Genomic DNA, 17,908 nt, shown 5'->3' on the forward strand with positions numbered 1-17,908 from the left:
ACGGGGAATGAAAAGTTTTCTTCAAAGTAATATACATGATAATGAAAAACAGTGGCAAAACAGGAAATATTGCTAATTATCTCACTTATTATGCCCACAAGAGACGGCACACCAACCATTAAAGCAGGCCGTGCTTTCTGGGAATTGTCAGCACAGTTGGAACACATCTCTGGCCAATCAGACGGCTTGGCTGAAACTACCCGCTGTACGAGCGTTATTGCGCCCCGTGGGTAAAATTTACTTCGGTTAAAAACAGAACGACGCTTCGCGGGACAACTGGCGGAACGCACGCGGGGCGGCATGCATCGCCGTCGCAGCGAGACGTGAAGAACGTGTACACTTGCACTCTTCTCACATCATCATCATCACTGTCATCTTTATAATAACCTCATTACATCTCTATCTGTCCTGCTGTATCTATTATAGCTCCATTATCAAACTGGATGGGACATTTATAGATGAACAAATGACACTTGGGATAGTGTCTCATCCCCAAAGACTTCTCACCTACAGGGGATATTGCGATTTGATTTTTCCCCTGAGATCCTATCTTGTTGTATTCCACCATCTTACAGAACATGTCACTGCCATTTAACCACTTCATTTAGATCTGCAGTGTCAATTTCACGTTTTCTATCCTTATTTTTTTAGTTTGTTCTGACAAGCCCCCCCCCCCCGTGGTTCTTCGGTTTTAATCACCACCAAGAGCATATGAGTGATGCTGTGATCTTTTGTTATCTGTGGTCTTTTAATTAGTCTGCAGATGAGCTGTAATTAAACTAAATAGAAGTGATGGGAAAAAGCAGCCAGCGGCGTGACGAGTGACTCCAGGTGGACATCCTTAAACGACAAACACCATCCTTGCCCGTCATTAATCTGTGATGATTCACGCATTCCCTGCTCCTTTGTGTACTTTGGCACGTGCCGGACAGTCCTTCCTTTTTTACGTACAGCTCTAAAATGCAGCCAGAGAATATAATGGTGAAAGCGTTTGCACTCCTAATGCTAGTTTACCGCCGTAAGCAGTTAGCAGCTGATTGTGAAATCTATTCCTTACACCTTTTGTTCTTGTATTTCTGGTTTTGGAAAGTGAAAAAAAAAAAAAAGCACAATCCAAACTCTTTATATATATATATATAGATTGGGTGATAGATTGGTTCAGCCTAAATGCTTTCATCAATATGTGACTGCTTTACAGATGAGAGCTTCGGCCATATTGGAATTCACTGATAAAACTTAAAAAAAAAAAAAAAGAAAAGAAAAAGTTGCACAAACAGATCGATACGCCATCATCGGCTCAATGAGCAGCCAGATGACGGACAGCCTTTATAAACTCTCATCACCTGCTCAGTTATTCGGTGACCTGTCGACAGCCGAGCGTCGCGTCACTCTCTCTCTCTCTCTCTCTCTCTCTCTCTCCCAGCGCTAACATGTCACTTACTGAGTGAGATGCTGTCATGAGGTAGGTGCTTGATTTAGCCCAACACATTTTGCCTTATCTCTTTCTTACACACAGGCACACACACACACAACCTCTTCGCCGTCTTGTCAACTGTCAGCAGCTTGATGCATGCAGGTAGATGTGTGTGTGTGTGTGTTTGTGTTTCGCTCACCGTGCAGAAGGCCAAAGTCCTTGTGAGCGTCTGTCAGCTGCTTCAGATGCTCTTTTATGGCGATCTGACGGAGAAAGATGGAAAAGTACCACGTTAGGACATTAGATTTTAGATTTTATGTGCGTCACTATGGCACATGACATACTCTATGAATAAGGAGTAGTGAGTCGGAGGAGGGAGGCGAGAGGAGGGGACACAAAGACAAGCATGGAAGAGATAATTGAATTTGTAGTGGAGGAATTAGAGAGGATGCAGTCTCCTGTGAGTCTCCTTCAGCTCTGAATGAGCTGTCTATCTAGATGGAGTTGAGATAATTGTGCCAAATCAGCACGGCTCTGTAGGTACACGGCGAGAGGCGGGGCAAAGCCCAGTGGGGCACACACACACTCAGTCTCCTGGCTCACAGATTCTCATCTAAACTGCAAACTCTCAGCTCGTCACTGATCCAAATCTAAACACCTGTTTTTGTTGCCCATGATTTTAAAGCATCATATGCTTTATGTAAGCTTGTGAATCACCGCATCGCTGGCATGGAGATCCTTTGAAATTCTTTGACTTTGATCAAAATCAAACAGAGGTCAAACAGAAAACACGCACCTAGTCATCCAGGTGTGAAGGAGAGTGAGTGATGTCCATATAACAACCACACACACACACACACAAAAGCAATACTTAACTGACTGTGACAGCGATTCAGTAAATTCACCATAAGTGTGCGGGAGTAGATATTTGTTACTTGGACTCATTGTATCAGAATAGATTTTTTTTTTTCCCACCAGATAATGATGACGAGCGCCGGCCACAACTCCTACAAGCTGGTACAATGAGGCTGAAATGCTTAAAGCTGAGGAGGTTGAGCGGTCGTTCATTAATTGCAAGGTTCGATCCCTGCCTCCTCCTGTCCACATGGCCAGGTGTCCTTGAGCACGACGCAGTATTTCTTGGTGCTGGTGAGACATGAGCCAGCGAGTCTATTCAGAGTAACAGACTAATGTGTTTAAACGCCAGCAACTATGTTATCTTTACTCTCTTTAAATCTGTTTATTAGACAAATTGATCTCTACGGCCATTTCTCACACAATTTGCTGCATTAACTATAAAATTGTGCATCTTCAGGATGAGTACTTTACGGCAACGGCGAGAAAACACCACAAATCAGCCGCCTCCATTAAACCTCTCTGATCTGATGTATAATTCACATGTAAAGACAGCTGATGCGTGCAGGCCTGATTTCAGTCCGGTACCAACAGTTGCCAGCTCGCTGCACCCTGAACGTCCCCCGGAGGAGCCGCTGTGCTTCTGTAATCACTGATGCCTCCTGACACAATGTTCAATGATCTAATGTTCCCAGGCAACACACGCAGCTCGGGCCGGCATGCACAGCTTTGGCACATGCTGATTAGCGACAGATTTCTGTTCCAGGAAATAAAAAAAATAAAAAGTGAATCATTGGCGCCTCAACTTTCTGTGATAGAAGTCTTGAAGCCGAGGGACTGAGATGGGTTATTATCCAGTCTGAGTGGACAGATTGGCTGATTAACCATCCAGCCTTTCATCCACAACCCAAATGAGACAGCCACTGACGACACACTGTCAGGGGAGTGTGTGTGTGTGTGTGCTTGAGTGATTCATGGTATGAGATGAAGAACAGATGAAGATGAAGATGTGATCGTGATGACCAGTCCATCTCTTTTTGGGCTTCGATGTGACATGAAACCAAAGGATGAAATTACCTTCGAGTTCACCTCACCCAATCCATTTCTGCCTGAGTTGCTTTTCCCCGTAGCCACGGTAACCTAATCAGAATTGTACAAACGAGAGGAGTGGGATTGTTGAGGAGGAATTTATCGCAATTACACAGAGTGCACTGCGTCCCCGCGTCGACCAATCAGCAGCGACCTTTTAGGCATGAAAGAACACTGCGAACCGACTAAAGTGACCTGAATGTACAGGTAGCACATAAACACACAAATACACAGATACGACTAAAACACATACACTCACCAGCAATTTAAACCTCACTGACTGAAGCAGAAAACATGAAAGCATAAACGGATGCACTCACACACACACACACACACACACATATTTCTAACCACCACCCTGCTATTAAAAATGATGCCAAAATTCCTGGGCAAACATTCTGCTCCCAATGAACCACCTGCAATGGAAACTGACTTTCAAAAACTGGCATCGAAATCCTCTCCTCTGTCCAAATCGCACGCTAAATTCTCCTCTTACCATTTTATGTCAGATCCTCGCGTCTGATTGGCCGCTCCCGCTCTGAGCGCTACATGCCATTAATCGTGAGATGACTCAAGAGCTGCTCTCAAAGGTTACTTTTAGAGCCGGGTTACGTTTGATCAGAGCGGCTTCTCGCGTGGCGCGTTGTTTAAATATGAGGATGAGAGAGCACAGCTTCAGACGGTCTCTCTCCTGGAACGCACTCATAGCGTTGCCCTCAGTTGTTCGCCTGAAAGCGGGTAGAAACAGTTGTGCAACGATGAAAGAGGAGAGATTGGAAGGGAACTTTAAAAGGGCTCTGACGAAGTATACTGCCGCCTTTACACTTACAGAAGTTTAAGTGCAGAACAGAATCAAAACGTTCACCAAGCAACTTACTCATACTTATAGTGTCAGTGCAATTCCAAGACGTTTGATGAACACATTTTACGTGTGTTTCTCATGTAACCACAAATCACATCTCTCCTGCTCCCTCTTTCTATCTACATCAACGACACCGATGTTCTCATCTTCACTATAAGACAAAAGTGTGTGTGTGTGTGTGTGTGTGTGTGTGTGTGTGCCGCAAGCATCTGGTCAGGCGCTAACTTCAGAGAGGTCGGCCGTCTGGTCCCGTCACCGTGGCGCCAATCTCCGCCCAGGAGTCCTTGGCGTCAGTTGCGTCTCTCTGGCAGCTGATTGGCTCGATCTGTCACCCCCGGTAACAATCACTGTCCGACTTCCAGCATGGCTGCCACCGGGTTTATTGAGACTGACCAGGGCGCACCCTGCACTGCCTCTGATCACCAACACATGGTGTGTGTGTGTGTGTGCGCGTATGTGTGTGGTTTTTATTACAATCATTTGTTCACATACACACACACTATTTTTTAATATAAAAGGTACGGGTAAGTAGGTATATGTTAACCTGCACATATCTGCAGAAGATCTCCAGTATTTCCACACCTGAACAAGTGTGTGTCTGTGCGAGTGTGTACCTGGAGCAGCCTCCAGCGCGCGTTGAGATCTTCGATGCGTTCCAGGTTGCTAGGCGACAGCTGGATGTCGGGCGGACCGAAAGTGGACGCCAACTGGTTCATGTGCGTTACGTCATCCTTTATCGGAGCGATCTCTTCCTGAAACTCCTGCAACACACACACACACAGAGAGACACACACAGGTTGCTTGTGATGCCGTATTGTTTGCGGTGGCGAGAGGACAGATGGGACACAGGGACAGGTTGTTAGTGGCCCTCAGCTCAGTCTGGTTTCTCACCTCAACTGTTCTAACAGTGAAAAACAGATGCATCCAACATGTAAACCCCACTTTTTCTGCTAGGTTAGGGCTCGCTGATGTATGGAGAACACTGACAGCCTTAAGTTGGATAAATGCAATGGCACCATGGCAGCTAGTGTAACATTAATGGCTGACAGATGCAAAGTGTAGAGAAGGTGATATACATCTATGACTATTAGATATGGCTTCAAAAGGTGCGGTGGGAGCGTTTTAACGCAGATGAATTATTATCAAGTTAATGTTTGATACATTTACTACAAACAGATGAAGCTGCCATTGAGAAAACCAGCAGCCTATATTCAAATCAGCTATCTAGCTATATTGCTTGATGAGGCAAAGATGGTTTGTTTATGGCGTAGTGGCTGTTTCACATGATGGAGAGGATTAAAGGGTTTATAAATCGTAACTGCTAATATTATTATATATGGATTTTTAAAGGGAAGTTACAGAGAAATGAAATACAAACAGAAATAATGCCCGAAAGGAGTTGCGAGGCAGTTTGAGTGTTAGATGACTGACAGAAGATACTGATGCCGCTCTTATGTGTGTAATCTAAATATGAAGCTACAGTTTACTGAGCTTAAAGTCTGGAAAAATGCTGTGAGTATCTGTTTGTGACTCCCTGTACAAGTCACAGCTTGATTTTACATTTTTATCTTACATTGTGCCAATCAGTGAGCTTTACAGGTGCTGATCCGCCGGACGTTTTAAACTTTGAACAGAGGCCTAGTAGCTGTTTCCCTCTATCTTCAGTTTTCAGACTAAGCCTCTCATGTAAGTGTGTAACTATTCCTTTAATTAAACTTTGTTATATTGGCAGTGCTGAATTTACTGAATCTGACCTTGACTCTGTCGATGTGCTCCGGCAGCGAGTCGATGAGCAGGTCACCGACAGGTTCCCACGCCTCCTTCACCATCTCGGCCTGCCTCAGCTGTCCGTCCAGCAGGTCCTCTGCCTCCTGGAGCTCCATCAGCCGATCCAGGGCCAGCTCCAGCCTCCTCTGCCAGTCGGCCGAGTCGACGTTGAGCTGGTCCCACTTCATCATCACGTCATCTGCCTCTTTGCGCAGGACTCGCCCCACGTTCTGGGCGCGCTCCACTGGGCTGATATCTGAGGGTTATGGGAAGAGCAAGTCCTGAAAAAAAATCTCTTAAGCATTTGGTGATAATAAAAGCTTTCTGTGCAATTAACCATTGAGAAATTACATATTTATCCTCAATTACTACTTAAATTGGCTCTCTCTCTCTAGCAGCTCTAATTAGTGTTGCTGCTGCTGTTTTCCAGCTAAAACTCTGGTAAACAAACAACCCCACAAGAATCATCGCAGTTTTTGTATTTATTAATAAAAAATGATTACATTTATTATTATAAACTTATTGGTGCATGGCAACACCTATTTGCAACGGAGCCCCACACGTTTCTAACCGGTGGGAAAAGCAAGGCCAAAAAAAAGTACCACTGCCAAAATCTCTCAGGTGAAAAAAACCCAGAGCAGCTCCAACGTTGGCAGAAAACAGCGTGTTCATGTCAAAGTCCATCACTCATAGCAGAAAGCTGAGTGACAAAATAGGCTTACAAGACCTTTAAATAAATACTTTTACACACATAATCCTTCCTCAGCTAAGCCCCTTATGATTAGCATGTGCGCTCCAAAAAAAAAAAAAACTTAAGAATCTAATCATTTGTACTAAAACAGATTTGTGGGGATAAGAGGCGTGGATGAAATGAACAACTTTAATTCCACCTACAATCGGTATGGAAATGTATGTCCTGCTGCTACTTGAATATCATTACTTCTCCGACTCCTGCGGTCAAATTGCTCCTGCGTCTGACGTAATGCTGTCTGCCACATGCCCTCACCTCTGCACAGCTGATCAGCTGCAATTTAAGACGTGGTCATTTGAATTTAAAAGCCTGTTACTTTTTTTTTTTTTTTTAAAGCCAGCACTAGCGTAAGCAGTACCTGTAACAATAAAGGCGGGCTGCTGAGAGTCTGTCTCACTTAGATGTCAAACCACTTAGGCTGTTTGTGGAGACACAGCCTCTCTTTAAAGAAAGCCTGCTGAATTTAAACCAAGCGAAATGTCATACACTCAAAAGCACTGTGTCAATTCTGCTTTTTTAGACATCCCCAACTGCTACCGATAGGAAGGTCTAATCACCAAGACGGAATGACTTTCTAAGAGGAAGTAAGTGCTCGTTTCCCTCGGTGCGGCGGCGTTTAGCAGCTGGAGCTCTGCCTTTCTTTCTGTGCTCTCTGAGTGTGTTTGCGTCGGCAGTTGAATGGGTTTAATGGGCCACTGTTAAAGTTCAGCTGTTTTCTGTGAGCACGGTAACCGGGCTGCTGCCATGGTGCAGAAGGTGCTGCAGCAGAGTGTTTGTGTGCGCACTAGCTTCCATGCGTGGTTCTTGCCACGGGGTCCGGGGTTCACTGTGTGAGTCAGACATGATTGTTAAAGGTCTGTGAAATTCCTTTCACACTTTCCTTTTATGCAGGACTTCAAATGTTAGGGCTGATCGTGGTGTTGCTCTGGCAGAAACTGTCACTAATTAATGAGCTATTTCCTGTATTTAAATCCCAGTACCTGCATTTAAATGGCAGGAACAAGAGTGTTACATGCTTAACGCATCCAACACGAAAAACAAAGCGAACCTGAACTGCTGACAAGGGACAATCTTAAGCCTTGCAGGAAAACCGAAGGAGAGCCATGAAGAAAAAAATTAATGATTGTGGAAACGTGTGTGTGTGTGTGTGTGTGTGTGTGTGTTACCTCTCTGCTCAGGTGATGGCGTGTCTCGGGGCAGCTCAGACAGGAAGACCCCCACGTCGTCCAGAGCCTTGGTCACAACTGGCTCTTTTGCTCTCAAGTCCCTCCTGAAGCCCTGTGAAAACACACACACACACACACACACACACACATGTTCACACACCTAGTTTAATTGCACTTATTAGTATCTGCTTTGCTTACTTATATTTTGTCTCTTTGTCTCTCTCGTGCCTGTCAGCCTCCATGGTGCAAGAGTTGTGTTAGGTTTGTAACATGTGAGATGATTCACTGACTGTTGTTGCCTTCTATTGATAGCAGGTTATTGTGGATATTATGGTGCTCTATTATGCATTAATGAGCTCGGGTCCCTGGGTCCCAAGATAAAAAAAAAGCTTAAGAGCCCCTGCTGTAAAGATGCATAAAACAGCCTCAGGAGTGAATGTGTCCCTTGTAAGATGTAATAAATCAAGTGCTTTACATAATTAAGGGAGCAGACATGTTGAAATGGTTGTTGTTGTTGAAAGTTAGCACGTATTCTGTGTATGGGCATGAGCAGAATAATGCCACTGTGAGATTCGAGTGCCCCTGTGTTTGAGTGGTCCCTCGTCCTTTATTGTGAGCTGCTTTGACTAAAAGCCTTTTCCTAATGGATATCTGCAAGAACTCATCATTTTGTAGAATCATTGTAGTTTCAGACATGAAATGACCAAATCAGCAGTGCCAATCATCTCGCTTTTTTGCATAAAATGGTGCATAAAATGGGTTTTTCATTTAACCTGTACGGCCACACTTTCCATTTATCTTGAGCCTTTGATTTGCATAATGTCAGTCAGAGAGACATGAAGTCTGCCTTAAACAGAAATGGCTGCTTTTGCAATGAAAACTTTTTATTCTGAAGCTATTAAACAGGCTCTTTCTATTGGTTGCTTGCTGCACCGGCTTTGAGCCGAAGGTTTACAGAAATGTTTTCTTTTATGGTGACTTTAAGATCCACTTTCAGGAAGGACACATACCCAAGTATTTCACTTTGTTCAAGTGATGAGCAGTATGTTTATCATCAGGGACTGTAAATAATTTTCTATAGAATCCTAAGCTCAGCTAAATGGCAGCTGGCTGTAACCTTATATATAATTGGACTCTCAGCCCAACTAAGCGTAATTTCCACTTAAACAACAAACGTCAAAGGGGAGGCAGAAATAAATATAAATGCTCTCCCAAATGGAAAAGACCTGCTCTCCAAAGTGTGGCTACTCTCCCTTCAATAAACACATTAACAAACAGGTTTTCTTACAGAAAGTGAGTATGCATGCATGCCTGAAAAAACGACCTCAGAATGAGCAGAACGTAACAACACAAATGCTGCAGAGACAAACACTGTTTCCGTCCGTGTCCTGCACAGTGTGTGTGACTCGTCCTACCCGGTGTGTGTCCAGCTGTGTCTGCACGGCGGGAACGTCGCCCCCTACAGGCGGCTCCTGCTCCAGCTGTTGACTTTTAAGCCTCAGCCAGTTCAGCAGCTCCTGCAGCGACATGTGGAGCCTCTTCCACGAGGCCATCTCCGAGTCCAGGTGGGCCCTTGAGACACAAACACAGGCATCTTTGTTTCTCTGGCTTCATGTAAACTTGTGCGAAGACTGAGCATTTCCATTGCTTCCTTCGGCGGGAACCCCGAGCCCTCCCCTCACCTCATGCTGAGGGTCTTGTTGCGCAGGTCGTTCCAGCGCTGACTCATGTTGTCCAGACGTCTCTGGAGCATCGCCCCATCCTCTGAATCCCCCAGTGAGGTCACAATCCTCTGGCCGTTCTCATCCAGGGAGTGATACAGCTCTGTGTGGCTGTCAATCTCTGCCTGGAGGTCCTGGTGACACACACACACACACACACACACACACACACACACACACGCGAGGAGTCAGTGGGAAAAAGCAAGAGCTGTAAATTCTGTTGGAGCACACACTTAATTTTCTTGGTAATAGCAGCCATCTTTCAGGAATTCACTTTTTTTCACTGCTCGAGTGCTCAGTAATGGGATCAGGATCTAAGAGAGTGATTTACTCTCTAAAAGCAACAAGCACCAGGATTGAGCCGTAACGCAGAGCCTAATGCATTGTCGATGGAACCTTTTGTGGCACTGAAATGTCAAGATGTGCTTTTCAACCAGGAATCAGCTGGTAATTTTGACAGCAGTGGTTGCACCTGTGTACAATCCATTACTGAAGCTCATAATGTTCCTGATAAGACGCCACAAAGGAACCAAGTACTCACCAAACCAACCTTTGGAAAGTGAAAAGGAAATAAAGCTTGATTTCTGTGAACGCTTGCTTTCCGTCAGGGAAATGACCAAAAAGAATACCAAAAGTTCAGGAAGTACATTTTTTCCCCTCAAGATGTGGCACTTACGTCAGCTGAGGAAGACTTATTATGTTAGTTACAGTAAGTAACTTAGTGGAGAGGTCATAGCGCTCAGGTAAAGTTCTGATATATTAAAGACATTTATTTTGCTTACAAATGCAGCAGTGATGGACGTCACATTTCTTAATTTTGTGACACAAACAGTGACAGATCCCTCCATCTTTCAACGCTGCACACAAGTAACACAACCGGCACAAGATTTAAGATTCTAAAGAAACTCAACCCCATTTTTTAACAAAATCTACGGTCTTTCGTCATCAATAGCAGAATCTGCCATTTGTAAATTCCTCACTAATTATTAATCATCCCTGCCAAAGTGCTACACGTTATTAAACCAAATGATCAACTCGTGAAATGTTCCTAAAAAGGTAAAATGACCTTAAAGGGGAACTCCACCAATTTAATTTTGGGCCTCCTGAATGTCCTCAGGTGATCTCATTGGGTCAAATGAAAGGAATCTGTTGGTTTGGAGTTAGAAAGAGCGGCAGAAAGTAACTAAGTACATTCAGTATTGCACTTAAGTATAATTTTGAGGAACTTTTAAACCATTTTATACTTACTCACACTTACTAATCCCAGTACATCTGCAGTAAAACTATAAAGGAGCAGTAGGAAATATTGTACTTTTTACTTTTATAAAAAATATAGCACAGGGGTCATTTTATTGTGAAATGAGTTCTTTTACTTTTACTTTAAGCTCATTAAGCTAATAATAGTTTTGTACTTTTGGGTAGCCAAAAGCTATGAAAATTCTCAAAATGTCCTTTAAGAGGAAAACATCCTGTAAAAAAAAAATTATACTTGCTGGAAGTTTTAAGATAAATTAGGTGACATGAAATTTTAATGATACCTGAGGGGAAAATGGGTCATTGCACCAAAGAATGGGACACAGACGAGAATAGAACAAATAGACAGCAGTTAAGACAGTGAAGGTGGAGTGCAGCATTAGACTGGCTAATTATTCAATGCGGCGCTGGAAGTTTCTCCTGCGATCTACACACTCTCTGATCCCTTTGAACACTCCGAGTCAATCCCAGCCCTGTACCTTCATATCAACTTAAACTTTGATGTCTTCATTTTAAATTGATGGTTTCACATTTCGTTTCACGCCTGGTTTTTTAAAATCACACTTTTGTGAAAATTGTCTCTTAGTTGACCTCTTATATCTCACAGAGTGGAATCATCTTAGACTTTTAGTTAATAAGGAAAGTTGAGAACGCAAAGTCTAAAAACAGCAAAGTTGATCTGTTAGGTGTACAAAAACAGTAGATTTATACCTTAAAACAATGTAAAAATACATGCTAATCAGCTGACTATCTCGTTTTAGTATTTTAAATGTCGAAACTCTTGCAATTCATAACCTACTTAGTTAACACTCAATAATTAGCTTGACTTGTACATTTTTTTGTAATAGATGACACGCACTTTCAAAATAAAATGCCTTAATTTAGGATTACAATGCTTGTTTGCACAAGAACGAGCGATTGATTTTCTTTCCTAACCTGAACATGGTAGATCTTCCTGCGCGGCATCTTCAAAACTTTACTCTGGAATCCCAAAACTAGACGTCAGGAAGAAGAAGAAGCATCTTCTGCTTCTTCAATTCCCGCAAGATTAGCTCTGAATGTGACTGTATAAGAATGTCCTCTGTTCAAGTGTGTGTGTGTGTGTGTGTGTGTGAGAGAGAGAGAGAGACAAAGAGAGGGATTTGGATATGAGGAGGAAAGGGAGGGAGAGTTAGTTACCCATAAAAAGGGAGAAGGAGTTGGAGAGTGTGAGTCTCAGCGATGCTGGAAAGACAGTGGGGGTGAGAGAGAGAGGAGAGGAGGAGGAGGAGAGAGTCAGGGAGAACTTGAAAGGGTGCATAAAATGATGAGTGCACTCATTTTCCAATTAAACCTTATCTGCATGCAGTGTTGTAGCCCGTGAGAGTGTGTGTGTGTGCTCTCTCTGGATGCTACGCCGCGTTGCCGTCCGCCATTATAATTGGACACAGAAGACTATCACAGCTCTGCATACAGTGCTGCTGTTGTACTGAGAGAGCTGTGTGTGTGTGTGTGTGTGTGTGTGTGTGAAAAGGAAGTGTGCACAGGCATGGATTTGCAACAGTGTGTATCTGATTTCCAAAATCCTGCATGTGTGTTTCCTTTACAGCATGTATGTTGTGTGTGTATGTGTTTCTGTGTGTGCGAGTGTGTGTGTGTGTGTGTGTGTGTGTGGGTGCAGGGTGAGGACTGAGGGTCAAAATATGTTCTCTCTCTGAACAGAGCCTTCCCTTCAACACCCACAATGCAGTGGGGGGGGGATTTTGCATTTGTCTGCCAGGCACCAACTGGCCAATGAAATCTCTCAATGTTGCCATGTCAGCATTCCTGTCATACCGGCCGGGGCAACAGAGTCCGTCTTAAACTCTGGTTCAAAATCTGCAAAAGTACTGGATGTCTGATGGATCCCATGTGACAAGATGCTGCAATCATTAACCTTTTCATTCTCTTGATTTCTGCTGCCACCTGTCAATCAAACAACATGGCAGGGCTCCGCCATCTTGTTCTGCTGGAGAAGTTTGTGTGTTTGTCTGTTCAACCTCAGCGCTGAGCTACAGAATTTCTCCTGTCTTGTGTTTCAAAGAAATCCTTACCCCTGCAGCAACAAACCTAGTTAGTTGCATCTTAATATGTGTGACCTGACCTTGTGTGTGTGTGTGTGCTCTACCTTCCACTGTGCCAGCAGGTTCCTGGCTGCAGGCTGCTCCTGAAGTCTCTCCTTGTTGGTGGCGTCTATTAACACGTTGCAGGTTGTCTCAGCCTCTGTCAGCCAGTTGAGGAACCTCTCCAGGTCGAGGTAGAAGTGCTGCTGCAGCTTCAGCGCTGCCTCCAGAGCCGCCTCCCTGTCTGAAACCCTGGAGAGGCACACATACGTGACTGTGCATTTTAAGTGCTTTCTTTTTCTTTTCTGAGGGTCAATTTGACTCAAAATTCCAGCGTTACGAAATCCAACATTTCTGTTTGTTATTTGATCTCATTGATGCCAGTTTCCCTGTTTAGTGCAGCTGTATCAGAGCTGAAATAAGTTACTGCTGACGCTAACCCAACATTTCTCACTGTTGCTGTGGCGCATTAAAAACTGGAGCGGCATTTATTGTGAATCAGTGTCAGGAAATTCAATGTATTTGTCACCACAGTTAGTGCTATTGCAGGCAGAGATGGGGGAGTAATGAGCAGCCACTGTGAGCTGCAGGTGGCAAACGGAACACCTCAAAATTCCCAGCAAGCCAGCTGATTCCTTTCAGTGTGTCCTGATGGTGTGTGAAAACTACAAATTGGGTTGAGGTGGCCCAGGGCAAGATGGAAAAAGGCCAGATTTCTTTATTAAAACAATGTGAGTTTGCGTGGATGCACTGTAAACAGATACACAAGCTGCCCCTTTGTCGGATTTCTGACAAAGTAGATGCTTAAGCCTATTTGGTGCCATTAGAATTCTGGGACCTGTAGTATTGAACTGCACATGCTGTTACAATCGTCAAATCAATCAGGACTGACATTAAGACTTAAGTATTACAACTTAAAAATGTATATGTGTTTAAACAGTGATGATGCTATTTTAGATATAAAATGTGGGGTTGAATCAGCTGAGAGTACAAAATATTAAAGGCAGACTTGTGAATTTCATTCACAGATATACTAAACTATATCGTCTGCATATAGTAGAGTATACGCTTTTCATTGAGAAAACACTGAGACGCTCCAACTGAGCCCACTCACTTCCACACGCTCACATTAAACACCCCATAAATAAGCATATTGGTGGCTTTTTGAATCAGCCTTTCTTTCTTATGTTCAAACATGTCGCAGAACGCTGTCAAAATGAAGCAAGTACGTGAATCGTTACCGCTTGCTGATGTGTGTCCAAGTGGCCAGCATGTTGTTGTTGACCTGGGTGACCTTGTGCGTGTCGTCGTTGGCGTACAACGTCAGCAGTTTGTTGGCCAGTGCGTTTGCTTCATCCACCTGACCCTGCCACTGCTGCAGGTCCTTCACAAAGAGCTGAGGAGGGAGAGAGAATCAGGGGAGAAAGAAGAATGACAAGAAGGAAACTGACAAACTCCCATGTACGTGTCTTTTGAGTCATGCCCCCTACGGGTAATGTCATCTGTTTAGTCTCACATGAAAGGTGAAAAAAAAGAAAAGTGTGAGTTATTAGAAAGCTAATGCAGTCAGAGCGGATGTCCGGCCGAACCTTCAGTTCAGCGTTCTGTCTCTTCAGTGCCTCCACCGTGTACGTGACCTCCTGCCAGGACTCCAGCCTCTCGCTGGCCCGCTTGATGAGATGATCTACATCCTTCTTGGCATCCAGCCAGTTAGTGGAGTCCTGCAGCATGTTGTGGAGCTGCTTGGTCCTGTCAGAGAGCTTGGTCTGAGAGTCTTCCCAGTGCGTCTGCAGCCTGTCAACTGCAGTAATGGAAAAAAAGAAAACACCATACATCATTTGTTTTGTGATAATAATGCACTTTGATGTTAAGTTTTATTTGATTTTTTTTGCAGCTTGTGTCCTTCAGCTGCCGGGTCATTTTGATTACTGTATTCCTGGAGGAATCTTCAAATTTCTACACAGACTGGCTTGAAGTATTAAAACGTAAACCAACCTAATCCAGTGGTGAAACTCTATTAACAGTATAATTGATTACAGTCCAGTCAAAATCTGAAAGGCATGGATAAGAATAAGACACTATGGGGGGTATTTACTGAGGATTTACTACCCCTCTCATGGTGGTAACACGCTGAGGTCTTGTGCAGGTGCAAAAGAAAGCAAAACAAGAAAGACGGCACTGCTGAAGTTTGCATGTTTATATATCTATTCATATCTATTCTAAGACTGGCAATAAGTTTTTCATTTGGTCATCAAATTCAATGAAAAGACCAAAACCAACCAAGTGTTAGTCCCTCTGATTCTACACTGTGTGTTGGACATGCATACTTTAATGGACCAAGCCATTTTTTTTTTAGTAGGACAAGAGTCACCATCCTTCCATGCTGCATACATTAGGGAGTGACATACTTAAATAATAATGGACAGGTGTGCTTGTTTGTGTGTGTGTGTGTGTGTGAGAGACATACTACGCTCAGTTATAGCGTTGCGGGTATCCTGGTTGCTGGTTTTATTCTTCAGGTTCTGGGCTGCTGTGACCTGTCTCTCCAGGAGGGGGCGCCGCTGATCCAGCTCCTGCAGTGACGCCTGAAAACACAATAAATACTTGTATTTCATTGGTTTATTAACACTTTAATTGGCGTACTTGAGCAGTAAATGATTGGCTACTCATATGCATAGCATCTAAACTTGGAACTTAAATCAGACCGCTTGTTCTAATTATGTACGCAGATGTGACAAATCTGTTTTCCAGTCTGTTACAACAACGTAGCCCACTGAAGGTCCCGACCTTGAGCCTGACGATGTAGTCGTTGATGTCGTCCAGGTCAGCCACCACCACGCGCTTGTTCTGCACCATGTTATCCAGCATGGTGAGCCAGTCCGTTAGCTCAGCCCAGGACTTGTTGAACTGAGCAAGAGCTGCAGATTCAGGCTGGGAACTTCCTGTCAGACTTTCATCTGGGACACACACACACACACACACATTATCAAAGTGAGAGCTGGTTAAAATATCCATACAACCAAAACACATTTCTATTTCTTGGACTCAAATGTCTCCAACAAACGCGGAGTCGGACACGTCGACTGGGAAAAACAAAGTCTTACTGGCTTTTTTGGCTACTAGCAGAGCAGCCATCCTCTCCTTATGCTGTCGCACCAGCTCCAGGATCACTGTCCAGTTTTCCCTTAGCTTGACACACTTCACCTGTCATCACACACACACAAATACACACAATCAGTCAGCGATGGCAAATGCAATCAATAGCTTTTATTTTGAAATGGTGGGGAAAGCCCAGTAGATCTTTTTCAAGTCAAACATGGTTCAGTGTCTTTGATCTTCAAAAAATGTAATGTTCTCTGACAAATATTAATGAAGTACATAATATGGATTTGATGAAACTTTTGAAGCAGAACTGGTGGTGAGATGAAAGAAAATAAAATGCAATACATTTCTTTTATTCCCCAGAGAATAAAGCAAGCCCATTTAACTCTGCAAATGACTGCTTAGTTATCGCTCTTCATCATCAGAAGACAGAGTTTCAGCATTGGAGAAACACTGATTCAGTGTTGAGTGTGTAAACAGAGGACAATATATGAACAAGCACATACACCACAAGAATGCTGTTGGTTCCTCTCAACAGATAAATCACTGACGCAGTGTTTGATTTCCTCACCTTGTCTGGTTGGCTGGAAGGACTGTCCTTGTACAGTTGACTGGCTCGCTCCAAAACCAGCTCCACTTCTGGCTGCTTGACTTGCACTTCCTCAATGAGCTGCAGAAACAAAACACAGAAAGAAAAAATAAGATTACACTGTATTCGTGGAACCATTTTGACATTATGCATTTCACAATTAGACAGTTTATGCAACATTTCTATTCATTTAAGCCAGTTTGGGCTGGATTGGTGGGGTAATAAAGGCATATATCGGAGGAAAGCAGTAAAAAGTGCTGGTCTGTGAGTGTGTCTTACTCTGGGAGGTGGCTCCTCTGGGCTTTGCTCTAGCTTGGCTCTGGTGCTGGATGCCCAGGCCGACAGGTCGTCCAGCTGACCCTGAAGCTTCTCCAGCTCCCTCAGCAAGCCCTCGATCTCCAGCTGACGCTCAGGCAGAGCCTTGGCCACCTAAAGAGAGACGGGATGTGATTTATTCAAGATCATAACATTCTTAAAAATCAAAATGACTTGGGAGACCTTGGGTTGGTTTGGCATATGACTCGCAGTGGATGTTATCTTTCAGGTATGAGTTAGGCTGTCAAATCCTTATCACAGCTGCATATTGTCCCCTGTGGCACTGAAGGAGCTTTGTCAAGTTTCAGAAAAGAATAACCAATCCGCTGTAACTTTGACAGAGATTTTTAAGCTTGTGTAGGACTCCGTTGCTTAGATAAGAAGCTGCTAGAAAAAAATATTATCTTATCTGCACATTAAACAGATACAGAGCGACATTAGTGTTAATCCAGAGTCATGTTTGCATCCACTTGATGTAAGCCCAGTAGTTCACTCTCTTTTAGCTCTGTTTTTGTGCATCTTGCAGTGCATTAAAGGAGAGTTGTAATTTCATGATGGGTAATTGGACAGAATCCCCAACACAGCATAAAGCCGCATCATCTGCATAAAGATTGAATCTTGCAGTCAGACACAAAAGACACAAACTAGTTTATATAAATAGCACTAGTTATAGCAGCTTTAACATTTTCTTTAGTTTTTACGATGTAGCATTGCTCTTATAACTTAAGCAATGAATCCAAATAATTCCACATTCACTGTGTATGTCTACATCTCAGGGTAGTGCTCGGTTTTGTGCTCCTGTCTGCACCCCCAGCTAAATAAACCTCACTACCTCCTCAATACAAAACATCATGATGTATGTGGTGTGATTTCATGGCCTGGTGCGGCTTTGTTCTGATAAGTGAAGATGAATGTCTGTTTACAAAATGCTGGCATGCTGTT

At 43.6% G+C, this 17,908-nt stretch overlaps 1 protein-coding gene across 1 annotated transcript in view; it reads right to left on the reverse strand.

The window, feature by feature from the left end:
• The window catches only part of dmd (dystrophin), a 242,792-nt gene that overhangs the window by 39,187 nt on the left and 185,697 nt on the right, over positions 1 to 17,908 (reverse strand). The window contains exons 51-64 of the mRNA XM_070855842.1: positions 16,931 to 17,080; positions 16,634 to 16,732; positions 16,065 to 16,164; positions 15,748 to 15,917; positions 15,428 to 15,545; positions 14,550 to 14,761; positions 14,202 to 14,356; positions 13,026 to 13,212; positions 9,587 to 9,759; positions 9,320 to 9,476; positions 7,905 to 8,016; positions 5,975 to 6,243; positions 4,835 to 4,981; positions 1,614 to 1,677 (exon numbers count right to left, since the gene is read on the reverse strand). Of these exons, the coding sequence (XP_070711943.1) occupies positions 1,614 to 1,677; positions 4,835 to 4,981; positions 5,975 to 6,243; positions 7,905 to 8,016; positions 9,320 to 9,476; positions 9,587 to 9,759; positions 13,026 to 13,212; positions 14,202 to 14,356; positions 14,550 to 14,761; positions 15,428 to 15,545; positions 15,748 to 15,917; positions 16,065 to 16,164; positions 16,634 to 16,732; positions 16,931 to 17,080 (2,113 nt within the window). The remainder of the gene's footprint in view (positions 1 to 1,613; positions 1,678 to 4,834; positions 4,982 to 5,974; positions 6,244 to 7,904; positions 8,017 to 9,319; positions 9,477 to 9,586; positions 9,760 to 13,025; positions 13,213 to 14,201; positions 14,357 to 14,549; positions 14,762 to 15,427; positions 15,546 to 15,747; positions 15,918 to 16,064; positions 16,165 to 16,633; positions 16,733 to 16,930; positions 17,081 to 17,908) is intronic.

The sequence above is a fragment of the Pempheris klunzingeri genome, chromosome 24 (assembly GCF_042242105.1).
Source record: "Pempheris klunzingeri isolate RE-2024b chromosome 24, fPemKlu1.hap1, whole genome shotgun sequence".
NCBI lineage: Eukaryota > Metazoa > Chordata > Actinopteri > Acropomatiformes > Pempheridae > Pempheris > Pempheris klunzingeri.